At 44.7% G+C, this 18,231-nt stretch overlaps 1 protein-coding gene across 1 annotated transcript in view; it reads right to left on the reverse strand.

Annotated features, from left to right (window-relative positions):
• Nucleotides 1-9,367, reverse strand: part of lsg1 (large 60S subunit nuclear export GTPase 1) — a 28,443-nt gene extending 19,076 nt beyond the window's left edge. The window contains exons 1-6 of the mRNA XM_068042283.1: nucleotides 9,198-9,367; nucleotides 5,472-5,598; nucleotides 4,325-4,445; nucleotides 2,877-2,963; nucleotides 1,769-1,855; nucleotides 4-64 (exon numbers count right to left, since the gene is read on the reverse strand). Of these exons, the coding sequence (XP_067898384.1) occupies nucleotides 4-64; nucleotides 1,769-1,855; nucleotides 2,877-2,963; nucleotides 4,325-4,445; nucleotides 5,472-5,598; nucleotides 9,198-9,296 (582 nt within the window). The 5' untranslated portion in view covers nucleotides 9,297-9,367. The remainder of the gene's footprint in view (nucleotides 1-3; nucleotides 65-1,768; nucleotides 1,856-2,876; nucleotides 2,964-4,324; nucleotides 4,446-5,471; nucleotides 5,599-9,197) is intronic.
• Between the last annotated feature and the right edge of the window lie 8,864 nt (nucleotides 9,368-18,231).

Below are 18,231 nucleotides of genomic sequence, written 5' to 3' on the forward strand. Positions count from 1 at the left end.
TACCAAGTCCTCACACCGGAAAAGCAGTGGGTTTCTAGCATCGACAATCTGAACAATGATATCACTGCAAAAACAACAAAGAATCATGTGGTGCAACTTTCACTCACTAACAGATTAAAAATAAAAACAACATTTCAAAATTTTCATCCAGTTTTAATACAATCCAGCACCTGGCCCATAACCTTGCCGGTTACAGCACTTCAGGTAAATGTTTGAGGGTTTCTGCCTCCACCACTGTTCCTGGCAGCGAATTCCAGACAGCCACCACCCTCTGGGTGAAAAAGTTTCTCATGTCCCCTCTAATCCTTCTACCAATCACCTTAAATCTGTGCCCCCTGGTAACTGACATCCCCGCCAAGGGAAACAGGTCCTTCCTTTCCACTCTATCTAGGCCCCTCATAATTTTGTACACATCAATTAAGTCTCCCCTCAGCCTCCTCAGTTCCAGGGAAACCAATCCTAGCCTATCCAATCTTGCCTCAAAGCTGCAACTTTCAAGCCCTGGCAACATCCTTGTAAATCTTCTCTGTACTGTCTTCACAGCAATTATGCCCCTTCTGTAACGTGGTGACCAGAACTGTACACAATACTCAGCTGTGGCTTAACCAGCGTTTTATACAGTTCCAGCATCACAACCCTGCTACTGCATTCTATACCTTGGCTAATGAAGAAAAGCAATCCATATTCAGATCCAAATCTCAGATTTCCAGCATCTGCAGTATTTTGCTTTTATTAAAGCAATCCATATGTTTTCTTCACCACTCTACCTGTCCTGCCATCTTCAGGGACCTGTGGACATGCACTTCAAGGTGTCTCACTTCTTCTACCCCTCTCAACATCCTCCCATTTATTGTGTATTCCCTCGCTTTATTTGCACTCCCCAAATACATTACCTCATACTTCTCTGGATTGAATTCCGTTTGCCACTTTCTCGTCCACGCAACTAAACCATTGATATCATTCTGCAGTCTACGGCTATCCTCTTCACTATTAACTAAACGGCCAATTTTTGTGTCATCAGCAAATTTCCCAATCATGCCTCCCACATTTAAGTCTAAATCATCAGTATATACCACAAACAGCAAGTGACCCGACACTGAGCCCTATGGAATGCCAGTGGAATCAGCTTTCCATTTGCACAAACATCTTCTGTAATAAACTCTGATATCGCCTGCACAATACCTACCCCTACTGTCACACAATTCACAATGAACTCAGTCTCAGCTAGGAAGCCTGGAGAAAGTGTCAAGTAGAGGGCAGGTGCTCCAGAACAGCGAATACATGATGCTGCTGAAAAGCTTCCATGCTGCATTTTGTATCATTATTGTACAAGTTGCAGAGCAGCATTGGAACAGTTGAAAGTGATGCACAATACAAGAAATAAAATTGACTTTAAAATGTGATAAAGTAACCCAATAAAACTGGACACCCTGTGTGGTCTGGCTGGGACGTGAGGGTGAGGAAGGAGGAAGAATGTCTAAGGTGTACTAGGACAGTTTTTAAAAAAAATCCAACAGTAACCATTTTCTGAAAACAAAGTGAGGATTGTTACACAACATGCAGCAATAAATAGGACAGAATTCACAACTCAAGGACTATTTGGTACGGTTATAAAATACATCCAAATCAAGTGCCTATTCAACTATGTAATTTCAAATATTCTGCTCAGAATTCTTAGTTTTTGACAGCAATATGGCTACTAGATATGAATAGCAAAATAACAGATCTGGATGGTCATTTCAAGGGATGCAGTTTCTACATATCATACCTTCTTTCAATCACTCTCCAAAGTTGACGCCAGAAATCCAGATTCCTTTCAAACGGTGTCAGGATCAGGTTCCGTTCTTCTTCCAGCCTGGACACATTAAAAAAGCCAATGAATTTTAAGCATTGTTTAAAAAAAATCCACGTGTATATTGTTCTTGTAAGATTTAAATGCAAGATGAATGCGTTTTCCACAAATGTAACGTGCATATCAATAAAAATCTTTTATGGTGCTAAAGGATTACAAGATGGTTTTCTTCATTTAAGTTTAAGGAATCTGGAAGTTGACTCATAGTGATCATTCAGCTCAAATAGCAGAACTACTCCAAGAAAAGTTTTTATAAAGAGAGATCATATATGTTTGTGGCTTGGAGAAAACGCAGCCGACTTCCATGCTGTTAACGTTAGTGTGCCAGATCACAAGGCATTTTGGCGCAGTAAAAGGGGAAAGGATCTGTAACACTAGGACTCTTATTTCTTCACACAGGAATAAGAAAATTAATGAATAACTTTAAGGCCATTTTTGTACTTTTGCTGTTTTGAGAGATTTTTGGAAGAGGTTGAGGGATGCCAAACTACATCAGAGGTGTTCTATGTCAATTCACTAATATCCCACACTCATTTACGCCATATCTCCAGGGTTTCTTCCACTCTCCCAAAGATACAGCGAGAGATCAGGAGAATCCTGGCAGAAATTCCAGGCGCACATTTATAAACAGAGGGAGGGGCACATATTTTTCGGTTTAGAATTTCAAGGATTCTTAATTAACACATGAAGTCATCAAAACATAACAGGTCTCCAGTTCTTCCTCATGAGTGGATTCTATAGATATTTGAAGGCGAGTTCATTGTCAAAGTAGAAAGTCCACTGAATCTGACAAGGAACTAAAATTGTTAGATGATTTAAAAAGGCAGCAGGACAATTCCAGTGATGCACAGTAGCCTTCTCACAGGTTTCAAAGACTTGGAGTTGCAAAGGAGCAAGATTGTTCTTCAATTTTAAAGTTTAAGAAAATTTAATGCACAAAATTAGTAGTTAACTTCATAAAACACTAACCACAGACACCGAGCACATCAGATCAATTATAAGTAGTACAATTCACAACACTCACTGAGCCAGCTGTCGTCTCCATTCCAAGAAGCTTTCTCTTTCTGCCTGTTGCAGTTCTTCAGGGGCTGTATTCTCATTCCAATAAGGTCTACATAGAAGACAATCAATTGGGAAAAAAATCAAAACAGAACTTCAACATTAAATTTGCCAAATGCACAACATGATTTAATTGGTAAATTTTGTAAAAACTCTACTAAATATGGCTGATTCTGCAACTAGGCACGCCCAGAAAGTGCAGGATGGGAAATCATTTGACCACAATCCATGATTTTCCACAGGAGTCAACATAGGTCAGCAAGGACAGAAGTAATAGATGAGTAGGACTTGGTATGGGATAGGATATGGACAGCAGAGCTTATGATCTCAAGTTTACAGAAAAGTGAGAGTAGGAGGCAACTCAGGTACAAACTGGAGTCCAGAAAAGATAAAGGGATAAATAAGGGTTTCAGCAGCAGACGGGATGAAGTAGGGGCAGAGACAGATAACGTTATGGAGCTGGAAATGGGCAATTTTCAGAATAGAGATGATATTGGTCAGACTGGAGGAAATTACGACTCATCCAAAACTGGATGTCTGGCATTCAGTTTAACAAGCAGTAGTGAAGGGAGGTGGAGGAGAGGTACAACCGGGTGTCATCTGCAGACATCTGCAGAGCTAGGGTCAAAGGGCAGCTTGATGACAGGCCCAAGGATAGATCATAGGGGAATCTGAAGGAGTGGAAAAGGAAGCAATTGATTTCAAATTTAAAAGGAGTAACAAAATTAATGTTACATTTGACTAAAATTTCTTGTAAAATAGAACAAAAAAAATATATTAGATGTAAAGACTGCACTTCAGTTCACATCAAAATTGTTTGAAACGTTTTATAATACTCAAGTTAATACTTGTATTCCATAAATTAGCTTAAGGTTTATAAGGTATATCATTTTTATTGACGCAAATCAATATTGCTACTATTAAATGTACAATACTTTGCAAACTCAAAAGCTGAAAAAATTACAAGGAATAAAAAGTATTGAGTAAAGAAAACTGAAGAATTATTGATTTTTTACTACATTACCAAGGGTACAAGAACAACTGGAAACAATCATTACTTGCACAAGTGAGCATAACCTCAGAAGGAGGGTTGTATCCACTATTTATTGGAAACATGAAATCAAAAGGCTTTTTTTTAAAATACTGAAACATTAAGGATCTTTAGGATGACAGAACAACAAGTTACTTCAGCTGCATTTTGAAATGAGAGGAAAGGACCACTGAAAGGGATCTTGTAAGTTAGTGGACACAAGGTCAAGAGTCAACAGAAAAATCAATTATTGGAAGAGGAAAACTATCAAACCGATAAAATGTACTGCTCGAGATTTTTGTCACAGAAAACATTCCATAATTACTCTGATCATTTCCACAAATCAAAATCTTTCAAGAATAAACGTATAAACACTTGCCCACCTCCTGGGAATGCACAGAAACTGCTTGTTCTCCTCTTGGAGCTTCTTGATCTTTTTGCTTTCCTCAGTTGTCAGCAAACCAGTTCTGTCCTCAGCAGAAATAATTTTGACATTCAGCTTCTCTATCAAAATAGAAGTTTAAACTTTGTTACGACTACATACTAAAACTACTCCCATAGATAGTCTCTTTAATGAAAATATAAATACTGCTAGGCCATCAACAAAATAATGATTTGCATTAACCCTAACGTGCTGCTTCATCCAAATATACAGCACACATATACAATGATAAATGAAAATATCTGCCACAAAATTTTGTGAAGAAGCAAAAATCTTACATGATATTAAAGTCTTATATCTATGTGCACTGTTGACAATACCATACATTTTGTTGTCACTCTTTTCATCACATTCTTGTATCAACTTTTTCCATTACTAGTGGATCTCACATGGCACTGCCCAGGGAAAATCAGAGCAAAGCATTAGTGATGCTGCAGGAGTTGGTACAAGATCTATACAACCAGAGCTTATGAATCCCCATCTAGTGGTACAAAAGTGAAGCTGCGAGTTCGAGGGCAGGTGATGGGAACAATCTCCAGAGAAAAAAATATGGTAGGCTGTCAAACACACCATGAAAGCTTACAAACTAGCAAACATGGCAGAAAAAACATTTTACAGAGGGAGCATAAAACCCTTGAAGGTGGTGCAGATCTTATGTGGTGGGAACGTAGCCAGAAATACTTCTAGAATCAGAAAAAAAGAGAAATGAATTATTTACTTAAACAGGGACATAGGGGAAATTAAACATAGGAAGAAAATGGTGAGCAATTGATCCAAACTTGTAATCCAAAACAGTTAGGAAAGTTGACAATATACAGAAACTGCAAGCCTGTCCAACATACAGTGTTTTAGGTATCAGCGTCTGGAAACTAAAGATCAAGTGTGAAAACTCAGATTATACTGAAGGCCTGAATGGTCTAGGCAAATCCAAACTAATAAACTATTTTAATTAGATTTTTCCAGTCAGAAAAAGTAGAATTTCAAATATAATTAAATTGCACAGAAAAATTTGAAAATGTCAAAATGCATTCCAACCTGAACGAGATAACAAAGAACAGTGCATAAATGCTAAATTCAAAATATCTTACCAGCTACAAACTCTGTGCCTGCCAATTCTGCAGTTGCCAGGAACTCATCTAAAGTGCTTTGTTCCGTTACAGATTGTAGGTTCAGCCGTCCCCAGTTATACCCATCATTTAACTCGCTTGTGTGAAGCTATGAATAACAAAAGGAGAATTAGATCCAATCATCACAGCATCAGCAATATTAAAATTAAGTCAACATAGCTTCATACACTCAATGACTATATAGGAATTTGAGAGCTAGTTTCCTCAGTTTGCTGATAACAAAAAGGTAAGCCCAAGTATAAAATAGGTTTCCCTGTTTACATTTATGTTAACTTGTCCACTAATACGTAAGCACTGAAAAATGCCTCCTTGGTTATCCAAAATCCAGATATATTTAAAAAATATAATTCTAAAATATAATTTTGAAAGTCAGAGTGTACATTGCAATTAAAATTATAGAAGCCTTCTGAAAATCCAAATATACCAGATCCACTGGTTCTCCCTCATCTATTCTACTAGTTAAATCCTCCAAAATCTCCAGTAGATTTGTTAAGCATGGATTTCCCTTTCATAAACTCATGCTGACTTTGTCCAAACCTGTTTATGCTTTCCTTGTGTTCTGCTATCACATCTTTTATCATAGACTCCAGCATTTTCCCCACTACTGATGTAAGGCTAACTGGTCTGTAATTCCCTGTTTTTTCTCTCCCTCCTTTTTTAAATAGTGGGGTTATATTTGCCACCCTCCGATCTGTAGGAACTGCTCCAGAGTCTATAGAATTTTGGAAGATGACCACCAACACATCCACTATTTCCAGGGCCACTTCCTTTAGTACTCTGGGATGTAGATTATCAGGCCCTGAGGATTTGTCAGAAAGGCCTGCTACCTGACCTGAACCCAATGGGACCCGACGACGTGTCGGGTCAGGTCCCGCTTCCGGGCCCAGCTTTCGGTTCGGGCCGGGCCGGACAGGACAGGACACACACGGTAAGTGTTTTGCCAGTAAGTATTAAAAATAAAATAAAAACTTAGCTGAGTTGGGAGTCCGGGACGAAACGGAGTCTGCGCAGTGAGCAAGTAATGTCAGTATGACATCATCACGCATGCACTGCAGCTTCGGGGAGCTTCCTAGTCGGAAGATAAGTAAAAGGATGGTCAGGTCGGTTCGAGTGGGGTCAGGCTCAGGGCGAAATTGGAGGGACTGCTGTGGATCGGTTGAGTTTGGCTCGAATTCTTTTTCCCGACCTAAGCAGGCCTTAAATTTGTCAGCCTTTAACCCCAGTAATTTCCCTAGCACATTTTTTTTACTAATAGAACACATGAAGTGGTAAGCTCGGCATTGAATATGATGCTAAGAATGTGAACAGTCTAGTCCAATCTAAGACAATGGCTGTGCAGGGGATGGAATTGGTGAGATGGAGCTAGTGGTGGAGGCCAAAGATGTAAAATTCAGCTTCTCCAAGCAGTCTGACAGCAGTACAGGGGGTTGAGAGGAGTGGCTGGGTATAGAGCTGTGTATTGTCAGCATACATGTGGAAGTTGACTCCTCATCTTTGGATGATGTCACCAAGGGGGCGCATGTCAATCAGGAAGAGCAGGGTCCTGCTGATAAACCCTCGAAGGACTCCAGAGGCAACAGTGCAGAGCTGAAATGAGAAGCCTTTATTGGAAACGCTCTGGCTATGACTGGTTAGGTGAGTTGAACCAAATAATGGCAGTTCCACTGAGCAAGACAACACAGAAGCATTGGAGATGGACTGCATCAAAGGCTACAGAGGACACAGAGATAAAATGCGCCATGGTCACGATCACAGAGGATTTTTTTGACTGTGACCAAGGGGTAGGACAAGTGATATGACATAATAAATTGTGACAAAACACTGGGCACCTGCAGGAAATAATTTTTGTACCAGGCCAGTCTATTCATTTCTCTGTCAAAAGTGTAACTGAAAGTGCTGAGTCTCCGCTCCTGTCCACCAGTTACAACTTGCATGATTAGCCATTACAGTAACCACTGGTTTTTGAGACTCAATATGTACTCCCAAGGACTTTCATTCCAATTTTTACACAGCACCAGCGAGGCAGACACTTGCTGACTGTAACAGCTATTAAACATCTGCATATTTCCTTTAATGCTGCGAGGATGGAGAGGGGCAACACACAAGCACTTCTAACATGCTGCAATGTAACCTTCAATTGCAATCAAAGAAAGAAATTGGAGATCCTGCACTGGATGAAATAAAAAAGGACTGTTACAACAAATCATTGTCGTTACACAGTGTACACGGATATCTGAAGCAAAACTGAGTGTGGGGGAGAGGGGGGACAGGTCAGTGAGGGGGGAGAGGGGGGACCGGTCACTGAGGGGGAGAGTTGGGGGTGTCACTGAGGGGGAGAGTTGGGGGTGTCACTGAGGGGGAGAGTTGGGGGTGTCACTGAGGGGGAGAGTTGGGGGTGTCACTGAGGGGGAGAGTTGGGGGTGTCACTGAGGGGGAGAGTTGGGGGTGTCACTGAGGGGGAGAGTTGGGGGTGTCACTGAGGGGGAGATGTCACTGAGGGGGAGAGGGGGGGGTGTCACTGAGGGGGAGATGTCACTGAGGGGGAGAGGGGGGGGTGTCACTGAGGGGGAGATGTCACTGAGGGGGAGATGTCACTGAGGGGGAGATGTCACTGAGGGGGGGGTGTCACTGAGGGGGAGAGTTGGGGGTGTCACTGAGGGGGAGAGTTGGGGGTGTCACTGAGGGGGAGAGTTGGGGGTGTCACTGAGGGGGAGAGTTGGGGGTGTCACTGAGGGGGAGAGTTGGGGGTGTCACTGAGGGGGAGAGTTGGGGGTGTCACTGAGGGGGAGAGTTGGGGGTGTCACTGAGGGGGAGAGTTGGGGGTGTCACTGAGGGGGAGAGTTGGGGGTGTCACTGAGGGGGAGAGTTGGGGGTGTCACTGAGGGGGAGAGTTGGGGGTGTCACTGAGGGGGAGAGTTGGGGGTGTCACTGAGGGGGAGAGTTGGGGGTGTCACTGAGGGGGAGAGTTGGGGGTGTCACTGAGGGGGAGGGGGGGGTGTCACTGAGGGGGAGAGTTGGGGGTGTCACTGAGGGGGAGAGTTGGGGGTGTCACTGAGGGGGAGAGTTGGGGGTGTCACTGAGGGGGAGAGTTGGGGGTGTCACTGAGGGGGAGAGTTGGGGGTGTCACTGAGGGGGAGAGTTGGGGGTGTCACTGAGGGGGAGAGTTGGGGGTGTCACTGAGGGGGAGAGTTGGGGGTGTCACTGAGGGGGAGAGTTGGGGGTGTCACTGAGGGGGAGAGTTGGGGGTGTCACTGAGGGGGAGAGTTGGGGGTGTCACTGAGGGGGAGAGTTGGGGGTGTCACTGAGGGGGAGAGTTGGGGGTGTCACTGAGGGGGAGAGTTGGGGGTGTCACTGAGGGGGAGAGTTGGGGGTGTCACTGAGGGGGAGAGTTGGGGGTGTCACTGAGGGGGAGAGTTGGGGGTGTCACTGAGGGGGAGAGTTGGGGGTGTCACTGAGGGGGAGAGTTGGGGGTGTCACTGAGGGGGAGAGGGGGGGTCACTGAGGGGGAGAGGGGGGGGGTGTCACTGAGGGGGAGAGGGGGGGGTGTCACTGAGGGGGAGAGGGGGGGGTCACTGAGAGGGAGGGGGTGTCAGTGTTGGGGGGGGGTGTCGGTGGTCTCAGTTTGTGGCCGTGGGGGAGGTGGAGATGGAGTCGGTTTCCTCCTACAATATAAAGTTCGCCACTCACCCAACAATCAGTTTTCCGCTGTCTCCTGCCGGCCTGATTCTTGTCTTTGATGATGGCTCGGCCCAGGTTCGCGCCCTCGTTACCCTTCTTCTTCCCCATGGCCCCGGCTCTCTCGCACAGGCGCACCGGCTCGCGATGATTCCAACACGTGATCTCACCAACCGTCACCAGCAAGGACAGACTGTGTGTCACAATCCTTCCGCCGGATCCAGCAGATGTGACTGGGGGTTCCGGTCTATGTTCAATAGTTGAGAGAACCGACTATTGGTTTAGAGGAATGATTATCAAAGTGCTCTTTTATTAAAACTGCATTCATTTTTGATGTTTTAAATAACATTTATTAAAGAAAGACAAGAAAGTAATCAGTACTACTCTAGAAAATGTTAAATATTTAGAACCTTGTTCTCGTTCACTAAATTCTGCAGGGATATTTTTGTTGCAGGGGTTGGGTTGCGCACTTCATGTACTGTAAAATATAGGTAATCCATTAAACAAAAAAAAAACCGCACGAATTTGCAATACATTTATAGAGCCATAGGATTTCTAGAGCAGGTGGAGGCTGGGGAACCGGAGTAGGCCATTCAACCCCTCGAGACTAATCCACTTAACAGACAATGGTTGTTCAGTATCGCAACTCCATTTACATGTCTTGCAAAGGGACGATCCTGCTCAAGGCAGCAGCCGTTTACATTATTAGTGACCCCAAAATAAAAATACCGACTTGAACCCACGCTTTCTGATTCAGAGACAAAAGTGCTCCCAACAGAGTCTTGCCAGAAATAAAAACAAGAAATGCTGGAACCACTCAGCAGGTCTGGCAGCATCTGTGGAAAGAGAAGCAGAGTTAACGTTTCGGGTCAGTGACCCTTCTTCGGAACTAGCAAATATTAGAAATGTCAAAGGTTCTCAGCAAGTGAGCTGGGGGTGGGGCAAGAGATAACAAAGGAGAAGGTGTAGATTGGACAAGGCCACATCGCTGACCAAGAGGTCATGGAGCCAAGGCAAGCAATATGTTAATGGTGTGTTGAAAGACAAAGCATTAGTACAGATAGGGTGTTAACGAACTGAAGATTGAGCAGCAGCAAGTACAAACATGAAAAAAAACAGTGGGTAAGCAAACTGAACAAACTACAATGAAATGAAATAAAAGGAAAAAAATTGTAAAAAATGTAAAAAAAGAAAAAATAACTAAAAATAAAAGTAAACTGGGGGGCCCATCATGCTCTGAAATTATTGAACTCAATGTTCAGTCCGGCAGGCTGTAGTGTGCCTAATCGGAAAATGAGATGCTGTTCCTCGAGCTTGCGTTGATGTTCACTGGAACACTGCAGCAAGCCCAGGGTAGAGATGTGAGCATGAGAGCAGGGGGGAGTGTTGAAATGGCAAGCAACCGGAAGCTCAGGGTCCTGCTTGCGGACTGAGCGGAGGTGTTCCGCAAAGCGGTCACCCAGTCTGCACTTGGTCTCCCCAATGTAGAGGAGACCACATTGTGAGCAGCGAATACAGTATACTACATTGAAAGAAGTGCAAGTAAATCGCTGCTTCACCTGAAAGGAGTGTTTGGGGCCTGGGATAGTGAGGAGAGAGGAGGTAAATGGGCAGGTATTACACCTCCTGCGATTGCAGGGGAAGGTGCCATGGGACAGGGACGAGGTGGTGGGGGTAATGGAGGAGTGGACCAGGGTGTCGCGGAGGGAACGATCTCTTCGGAATGCTGACAGGGGAAGGGAGGGGAAGATGCGTTTGGTAGTGGCATCACGCTGGAGGTGGCGGAAATGGCGGAGGATGATCCTTTTGATATGGAGACTGATGGGATGGAAAGTGAGGACAAGGGGAACCCTGTCACGGTTCTGGGAGGGAGGGGAAGGGGTGAGGGTAGAGGTGCAGGAAATGGGCCGGATACGGTTGAGTGCCCTGTCTTCAACAGTGGGGGGGAATCCTCGGTTGAGGAAAAAGGAGGTCATATCAGAAGCACCGTCATGGAAGGTGGCATCATCAGAGCAGATGCGTCGGAGACAGGGAAACTGGGAGAATGGAATGGAGTGCTTACAGGAGGTAGGGTATGAAGAAGTGAAGTCCAAGTAGCTGTGGGAGTCGGTGGGCTTATAATGGATATTAGTAGACAACTAATGATGGAGACAGAGAAGTCGAGGAAGGGAAGGGAAGTGTCAGAGATGGACCATGTAAAGGTGAGAGAAGGGCGGAAATTGGAGGCAAAGTTGAGCATGAAACGGCACCGATACAGTCATCAATGTACCGGAAAAAGAGTTGGGAGAGGGGGCCTGAGTAGGACTGGAACAAAGAATGCTCGACATATCCCACAAAAAGACAGGCATAACTAGGACCCATGCAGGTACCCATAGCAACACCTTTTACTTGAAGGAAGTGAGCGGAGTTGAAGGAGAAGTTGTTCAATGTGAGAACAAGTTCAGCCAGGCGGAGGAGGGTGGTGGTGGATGGGGACTGGCTGGGCCTCTGTTCAAGGAAGAAGCGGAGAGCCCTTAAACCATCCTGGTGGGGGATGGAGTTGTAGAGCGATTGGACGTCCATAGTGAAGAGAAGGCGGTTGGGACCAGGAAACTGGAAATTGTCAAAATGACATAGGGCGTCAGAAGAGTCACGGATGTAGGTGGGAAGAGACTGGACCAGCAGAGAAAAGATAAAGTCAAGATAGGAAGAAATAAGTTATTTCAGGAAATCAGCCTATTATATCACTATTTTCTACATGATTGATGACTCTAGTTTCTCTGTTTTTATACTCTCAGCATTAATATACATGCAGTTTAGTTCCCATGGTTTGGAAATGTTTCATTTTTTGCCTAACGTCCTCATTTCTTTTTTAACCGGCCATCTTTCCATCTTATCACTAATATACCAAAAGTTTACCTTGCCTTCCAAGAAGCCTATTTTTCTCTTTTTTTTTTCTCCCCTCCTACTGCCATATTAGTTTAAACCCAGCTCCACAGCTCTAGTTAACCTCTCCATGAGGATAATCATCCCTACTCAGTCTAGAGCAATCTACCAGTACAGCACACTCCTGCTCTAGAACTGGTACTAATGCCTGATGAATATGAACACTTCCTCACTACATCACACTTCTAGCCAAAGATTTACATCCCTAATATTTTGGTCGGTTCTGCTTCTTAATATACCTTCTGGAGCTTTCTTTGCAGGACCTAAATCCTATTCTGCCTCAAGTAATTTGTTTCCACAAAAACCACAAGCTCCAGCTGACTCCTTTCCACAAGCTTCTGCACCTGTTCTGTTTCTGGTGTGAAAGAAACACAATATTCAGGACACACATTTACAGATACAGAAGCAGTGTACACTTCTTATCAAATCTCCCACTAACATTGCTTTTCTGCACTTAGTTTTTAGTTTTAGTTTTAGAGATACAGCACTGAAACAGGCCCTTCGGCCCACCGAGTCTGTGCCGACCATCAACCACCCATTTATACTAATCCTACACTAATCCCATATTCCTACCACATCCCCACCTGTCCCGATATTTCCCAACCACCTACCTATACCAGGGGATATTTATAATGGCCAATTAACCTATCAACCTGCAAGTCTTTGGCATGTGGGAGGAAACCGGAGCACCCGGAGGAAACCCACGCAGACACAGGGAGAACTTGCAAACTCCGCACAGGCAGTACCCGGAATCGAACCCGGGTCCCTGGAGCTGTGAGGCTGCGGTGCTAACCACTGCGCCACTGTGCCGACTTAACTCGTGTTAAAAAGGAGCCACTCCAGTTATATTAGTTTGCTTTTTGCTTCTGTATCCATGGTTTAAGCAACATCTGGCTTTAACTAAAGGCCTTCTTTTATTCAAAGATATGCAAATTGACTTGTTGAAATCTGTGAAAATCATTATCTTCTGATTACTTAAGACTCAATTGTATTTATTCTTATTTGACAACTCTGAATGTTATTAAGCAAAACCAAAGTATTATCAATATGGACTGTTACGACCAGGTGAGAAAGAGGTCTAGGAGTTCCTTTCAGCCTTCACCGGGTCTTACTGTAACAGATTTTATGAGTCATGCAAAGACTTTTGACTTCAGAGGATGGGTGGTTCCCTTTTTCTCTGACTGTGGGGAAGGATTCTTTGTTAATCTCGCCTTTGTTCTCTGGGACACTCCTACCTGCAGGTATTTGTGCAGACTCTGCTGCACTCCCCTGTGACAGTTCGACTTGATGAGGCATCACCCTCATGGTTTCTCTGCCCCTAGAGGTCTTTATTTGTCCCTGCAGGTTCCTTTACATGCTGTTAGCAACTCTGGTGGGGTGCTTCTAGAGTCTGCATTTAGGTAGGAGGATGTGGGGTCTAACTTTTCACATTTTTCGGGGTTGGCTGACCAGACAGTAGGTGTTTCATCCGGGATTCCTCCCTGACGTCCTTTAACCTGCCGTCTTGGTCACTTTTTCCTCTTCCCTGTCTAACCTTTTGCCAGCCGTGTGCCTGCTTGTCCCCTTTTGTTCACGGCGGAGGTCCCTTACAGTTCACCAGCCCTCTGCTGAGGGTACTCCTAACACTGGTACAGGACTTAAGGGTGCAGGTTTTACTGCAGGTTGGGATTTCCCCTCAACCTGGCACATGTGGCAACTCCTGCAGTACTCCACAACCTGGCGCAGTGGTTAGCATTGCAGCCTCACAGCTCCAGTGACCCGGGTTCAATTCTGGGTACTGCCTGTGTGGAGTTTGCAAGTTCTCCCTGTGTCTGCGTGGGTTTCCTCCGGGTGCTCCGGTTTCCTCCCACATGCTAAAGACTCGCAGGTTGATAGGTAAATTGGCCATTAGCAATTGCCCCTAGTATAGGTAGATGGTAGGGAAATATAGGGACAGGTGGGGATGTGGTAGGAATATGGGATTAGTGTAGGATTAATATAAAATGGGTGGTTAATGGTCGGCACAGACTCGGTGGGCCGAAGGGCCTGTTTCAGTGCTGTATCTCTAAACTTTGTGGAGTTTTGGCCAGTCAAACTGCTGTCTTATACAAGCTTTGGTCTTTCGTATACCGGCATGTACAGCCACTGTAGTCTCGAGGGCCGTTCTTAATATTTCTCTCCAGTACATCTGTGGCACCACTAACTGGTGAACTACTGTCCACTCCTTGCTCTTAGGTCTGTGAGGAGAACTCCATTTCCTCATCAGTACCTCATTCTTTAAAAAGTAGCAGTCAGGGACTCCCTCTGCTTCACTTTCAGATTGGGCAGCCTGTGCTAACTCTCACAATACTGGTTGGCTCGCTGAGCCTCAGCTAGGGAAAATCCATTTAATTCATTCCCTGGGTCTCCTAACTTTGCAAAGAAAGTCTCGGACAGACAGACCTGGTCATCTGTCTGCAGTGCCCATGCAGTGTCCCCTGGGGGAGCTGGTTTGATCATGGCCTGATCCGCTACACATTCAGGGAAGCTGCAGGGGACCATCTCCTGCCACTGCCCTGTCTCTCTGATCTCCTGCGGTCTTTCTTTCATTACTGAGGGGGCTACCATCTTCACCCCCGCCAGATCATTACCTAGGAGCAGGTCAACCCCGTCCACAGGCAAACTGGGGACAGTCCCTATGGTCACTGGTCCCGAAACAAGGTCACACTCCAGGTGCATCTGGTGTACAGGTACAGGCATACACTGCCCTCCAATACCATTCACCACCATTCTGGTGTTCACTGCACTCCCTGGGGGAAAGGTCAGGTCTTTTCCCAGTAAAAGGGATCTAGTGGCCCCTGTGTCCCTGAGAATTACTATGGGTTCGCTTGCCCCACTCGAGGGATATGGGGTTACTTTCCCTTCAGATACAAAAGTTTGATAACCCTCAGGAATCCTATTAAATTTTCCTGCACTTGCCACCGTAAGCTTCCTGGGTCTCACTGTTACTGGGGTTAAAGCCACAGCTTGCTCTGCTGTGCTTTCCATCAGGTTACTGTCTTCACTGAGCGGGTGTGCCCTGATTAATCCTACCCGTTTTCCCTTTAGTTTCCAGCAGTCAGTTTTTAAATGCCCCAATTTATTACAATGGAAGCACACAGGTATCTGGGTCTCACTCTTGCTCACAGCACCTTCCGTTTTGGCTGGAGGGGGGCCTCCTGTGTCTCCCGCTTTCCTTTCTCTCCCAGGACTGCCTGCGCTGATATCACCTTCCCACCCTTTGTCCTTTTCAGATTTGTGGGGGTGACTAGGAAAGGTTCTCCTGTGAGAAACCAACTTATAAATTAAAGCAAACTCATCGGCCAGAACAGCTGATGCTGGGCTCTCTGAATCCGCTGCTCCTCTACATGGGTGTTTATGGAGAGTGGAAGAGAGTTTTTAAATTCCTCTAACAGAATTACTTCCCTGAGATTCTCATAGCTGAGCTGTACTTTAAGAGCCCTCAGCCACTAGTCGAAAGCCAGCTGCTTATTTCTTTCAAACTCCAGATAAGTTTGTTTAGCTTGCTTCTTGAGGGTTCTAAACTTTTGGCGCTAGGCTTCGGGTACTAATTCATATGCCCCGAGGATAGCATTTTTGGTAAGTTCATAATTTGACGAAGTCTCATCTGGCAACAGTGAATAAACCTCATGGGCTTTTCCAGTTAGCATGCATTGCAGTAAAAGAGGCCAGGTCTCAGCTGGCCATTTTAACTTGCCAGTTTCTCCAAAGACACAAAAATGCCTCCACACCTTCCTCATTGAATTTTGGAATTAGTTGAGCGAGTTTTAGTAATTTTGTACCCAGCCCTGAATTATGCTCCTCCATATTGGCCATGCCTGGGGTTACTCTGTCGACCCCTAGTTAATTCAAGCTGCAATGACTCTCTTTCTTCACATTCTTTCTGGAAGCTTCTTTCTCTCTCCCCCTCTCTCTCCCGCCTCTCTCTTACTTTCTCCTTTCTTTCTTTTTCTTCATGTTCTTTCTGGAAAGCTCTCTCTTTCTCCCTCTCTCTCTCCTCAAAATCAAGTTTCCTCTGTTCCAATTGTATCTTTGCTAACAATACCCTGTTGGATTCCACTTCTAATCCTGTTTCTGCTTCTTCAGATTCAAGGGAAAAATGGTTGGCCACTAGCCTTAGGAGTTCAGACTTCCTAGCCCTGCCACGTACAGTGATCCCACACTGCTCAGCTATTTTCCTCAACTCCTCCATTGACAGTACTTTTAACTAATCCCAAGTTACTTCACCCTGGCTTGGAGAGCTACTAGCTTCAATTGCAGATATGTTAGTATCCAATCACATACAATCACAAGAAAACTTGTACTGAAAACTTGCTCTTTTTTTGGGGACAATTTGGCTTCCCATTTCCAATTTCTCTCGTTTGTCTGTGGGTCAATTCCGGACGCGAGCACCCAAATTTCTGTTATAACCAGGTGAGAAAGAGATCTAGGGGTTTTATTTTTAAACACGCTGTGTTTAGCTCCCGTTTGGTGAATCCTTGTTCACCGCTTTTCAATTATAGGGCAAAGAAATTAGTACAGACAGGCTTTCTTAGGTTTGAAGAAGAAAGGTGAAATTTTATTAAACTTAAAATCTAATTTGGTTGACGCCTACGGATACATGACATGCCCACGCTAGCATGCATATGCGATACACACATGCAAATAGAGACAGAAAAGAGCAGAAGAAAGATAAAATAGAAAGGTTTGAGGCAATATCTAAAGAGTTTGTTATGGTTCTTGGAGCTCATTGTAGAGTCCTTTTGTAGGTTGATCTTGCTTTTCGTTGGGGCCCAGTATTCTTCGTAAACTTTTTTCACTTTAGGAGACTTTTCTCTCATGGGGTTCAACTGTCTTGAGCAAAGAGCAAAGAAAATTACAGCACAGGAACAGGCCCGTCGGCCCTCCAAGCCTGCGCCGATCCAGATCCTCTATCTAAACATGTCGCCTATTTTCTAAGGGTCTGTATCTCTTTGCTTCCTGCCCATTCATGTATCTGTCTAGATACATCTTAAAAGACGCTATCGTGCCCGCGTCTACCACCTCCGCTGGCAACGCGTTCCAGGCACCCACCACCCTCTGCGTAAAGAACTTTCCACGCATATCCCCCCTAAACTTTTCCCCTCTCACTTTGAACTCGTGACCCCTAGTAATTGAATCCCCCACTCTGGGAAAAAGCTTCTTGCTATCCACCCTGTCTATACCTCTCATGATTTTGTACACCTCAATCAGGTCCCCCCTCAACCTCCGTCTTTCAAATGAAAATAATCCTAATCTACTCAAACTCTCTTCATAGCTAGCGCCCTCCATACCAGGCAACATCCTGGTGAACCTCCTCTGCACCCTCTCCAAAGCATCCACATCCTTTTGGTAATGTGGCGACCAGAACTGCACGCAGTATTCCAAATGTGGCCGCACCAAAGTCTTATACAACTGTAACATGACCTGCCAACTCTTGTACTCAATACCCCGTCCGATGAAGGTCTTCAGTGGGTTTTGGAGTTCCGTGAGAAAGAGATGGGAGCAGACAGGCAAACAGGAGGTCTTCTTCAGTCTGGGAGCATTCTGCTTTCTTTTCAGTTCAAACACTGTCTGTACAATTAAAACTCTCAGTTCAACAGCCAGTTAGACATGTAACTAACTCGTCTGACTATGTCTGTTTGTGGAATGAATTGGAGCAGGGAGTGGCTCCTTTGTCTGCAAGCCTGTCTGTTAATATGAAAAAATGTATTTCCAGCCAAGGGGCCTGGCAATTCCTTGTAACAGGCATTCTCTTCTTCCCAGCAACAATTTGAAATTTTATGTCCATGTGGCAAAATTAATGTGCCTCATTCTTGGCAGGTGGGGGCCTGCATGACAGCTGCCATAGGAAACAACAGTAATGGTGCCAAATTTGAAAAATGCTGCACATTATGTGGAAGATTTGCCATTTCTTGGCAAAGATCAGAGCTGGCAACTAGCTGCAAGTTTTATGATCACCACCTTAGGGAAATATTTTTCTGCACTATTGTGTTACAAAGTCATAAATCCAGTGTTTATAAATCATTTTATGACTTCATTACAAGTAACACTAGAGAAAACCTTTTCCCCTGTGTAATTTCTTTTTGGATTTAAGATGGATAGT

The sequence above is a fragment of the Heterodontus francisci genome, chromosome 11, assembly GCF_036365525.1.
Source record: "Heterodontus francisci isolate sHetFra1 chromosome 11, sHetFra1.hap1, whole genome shotgun sequence".
In the NCBI taxonomy this organism is placed as follows: Eukaryota; Metazoa; Chordata; class Chondrichthyes; order Heterodontiformes; family Heterodontidae; genus Heterodontus; species Heterodontus francisci.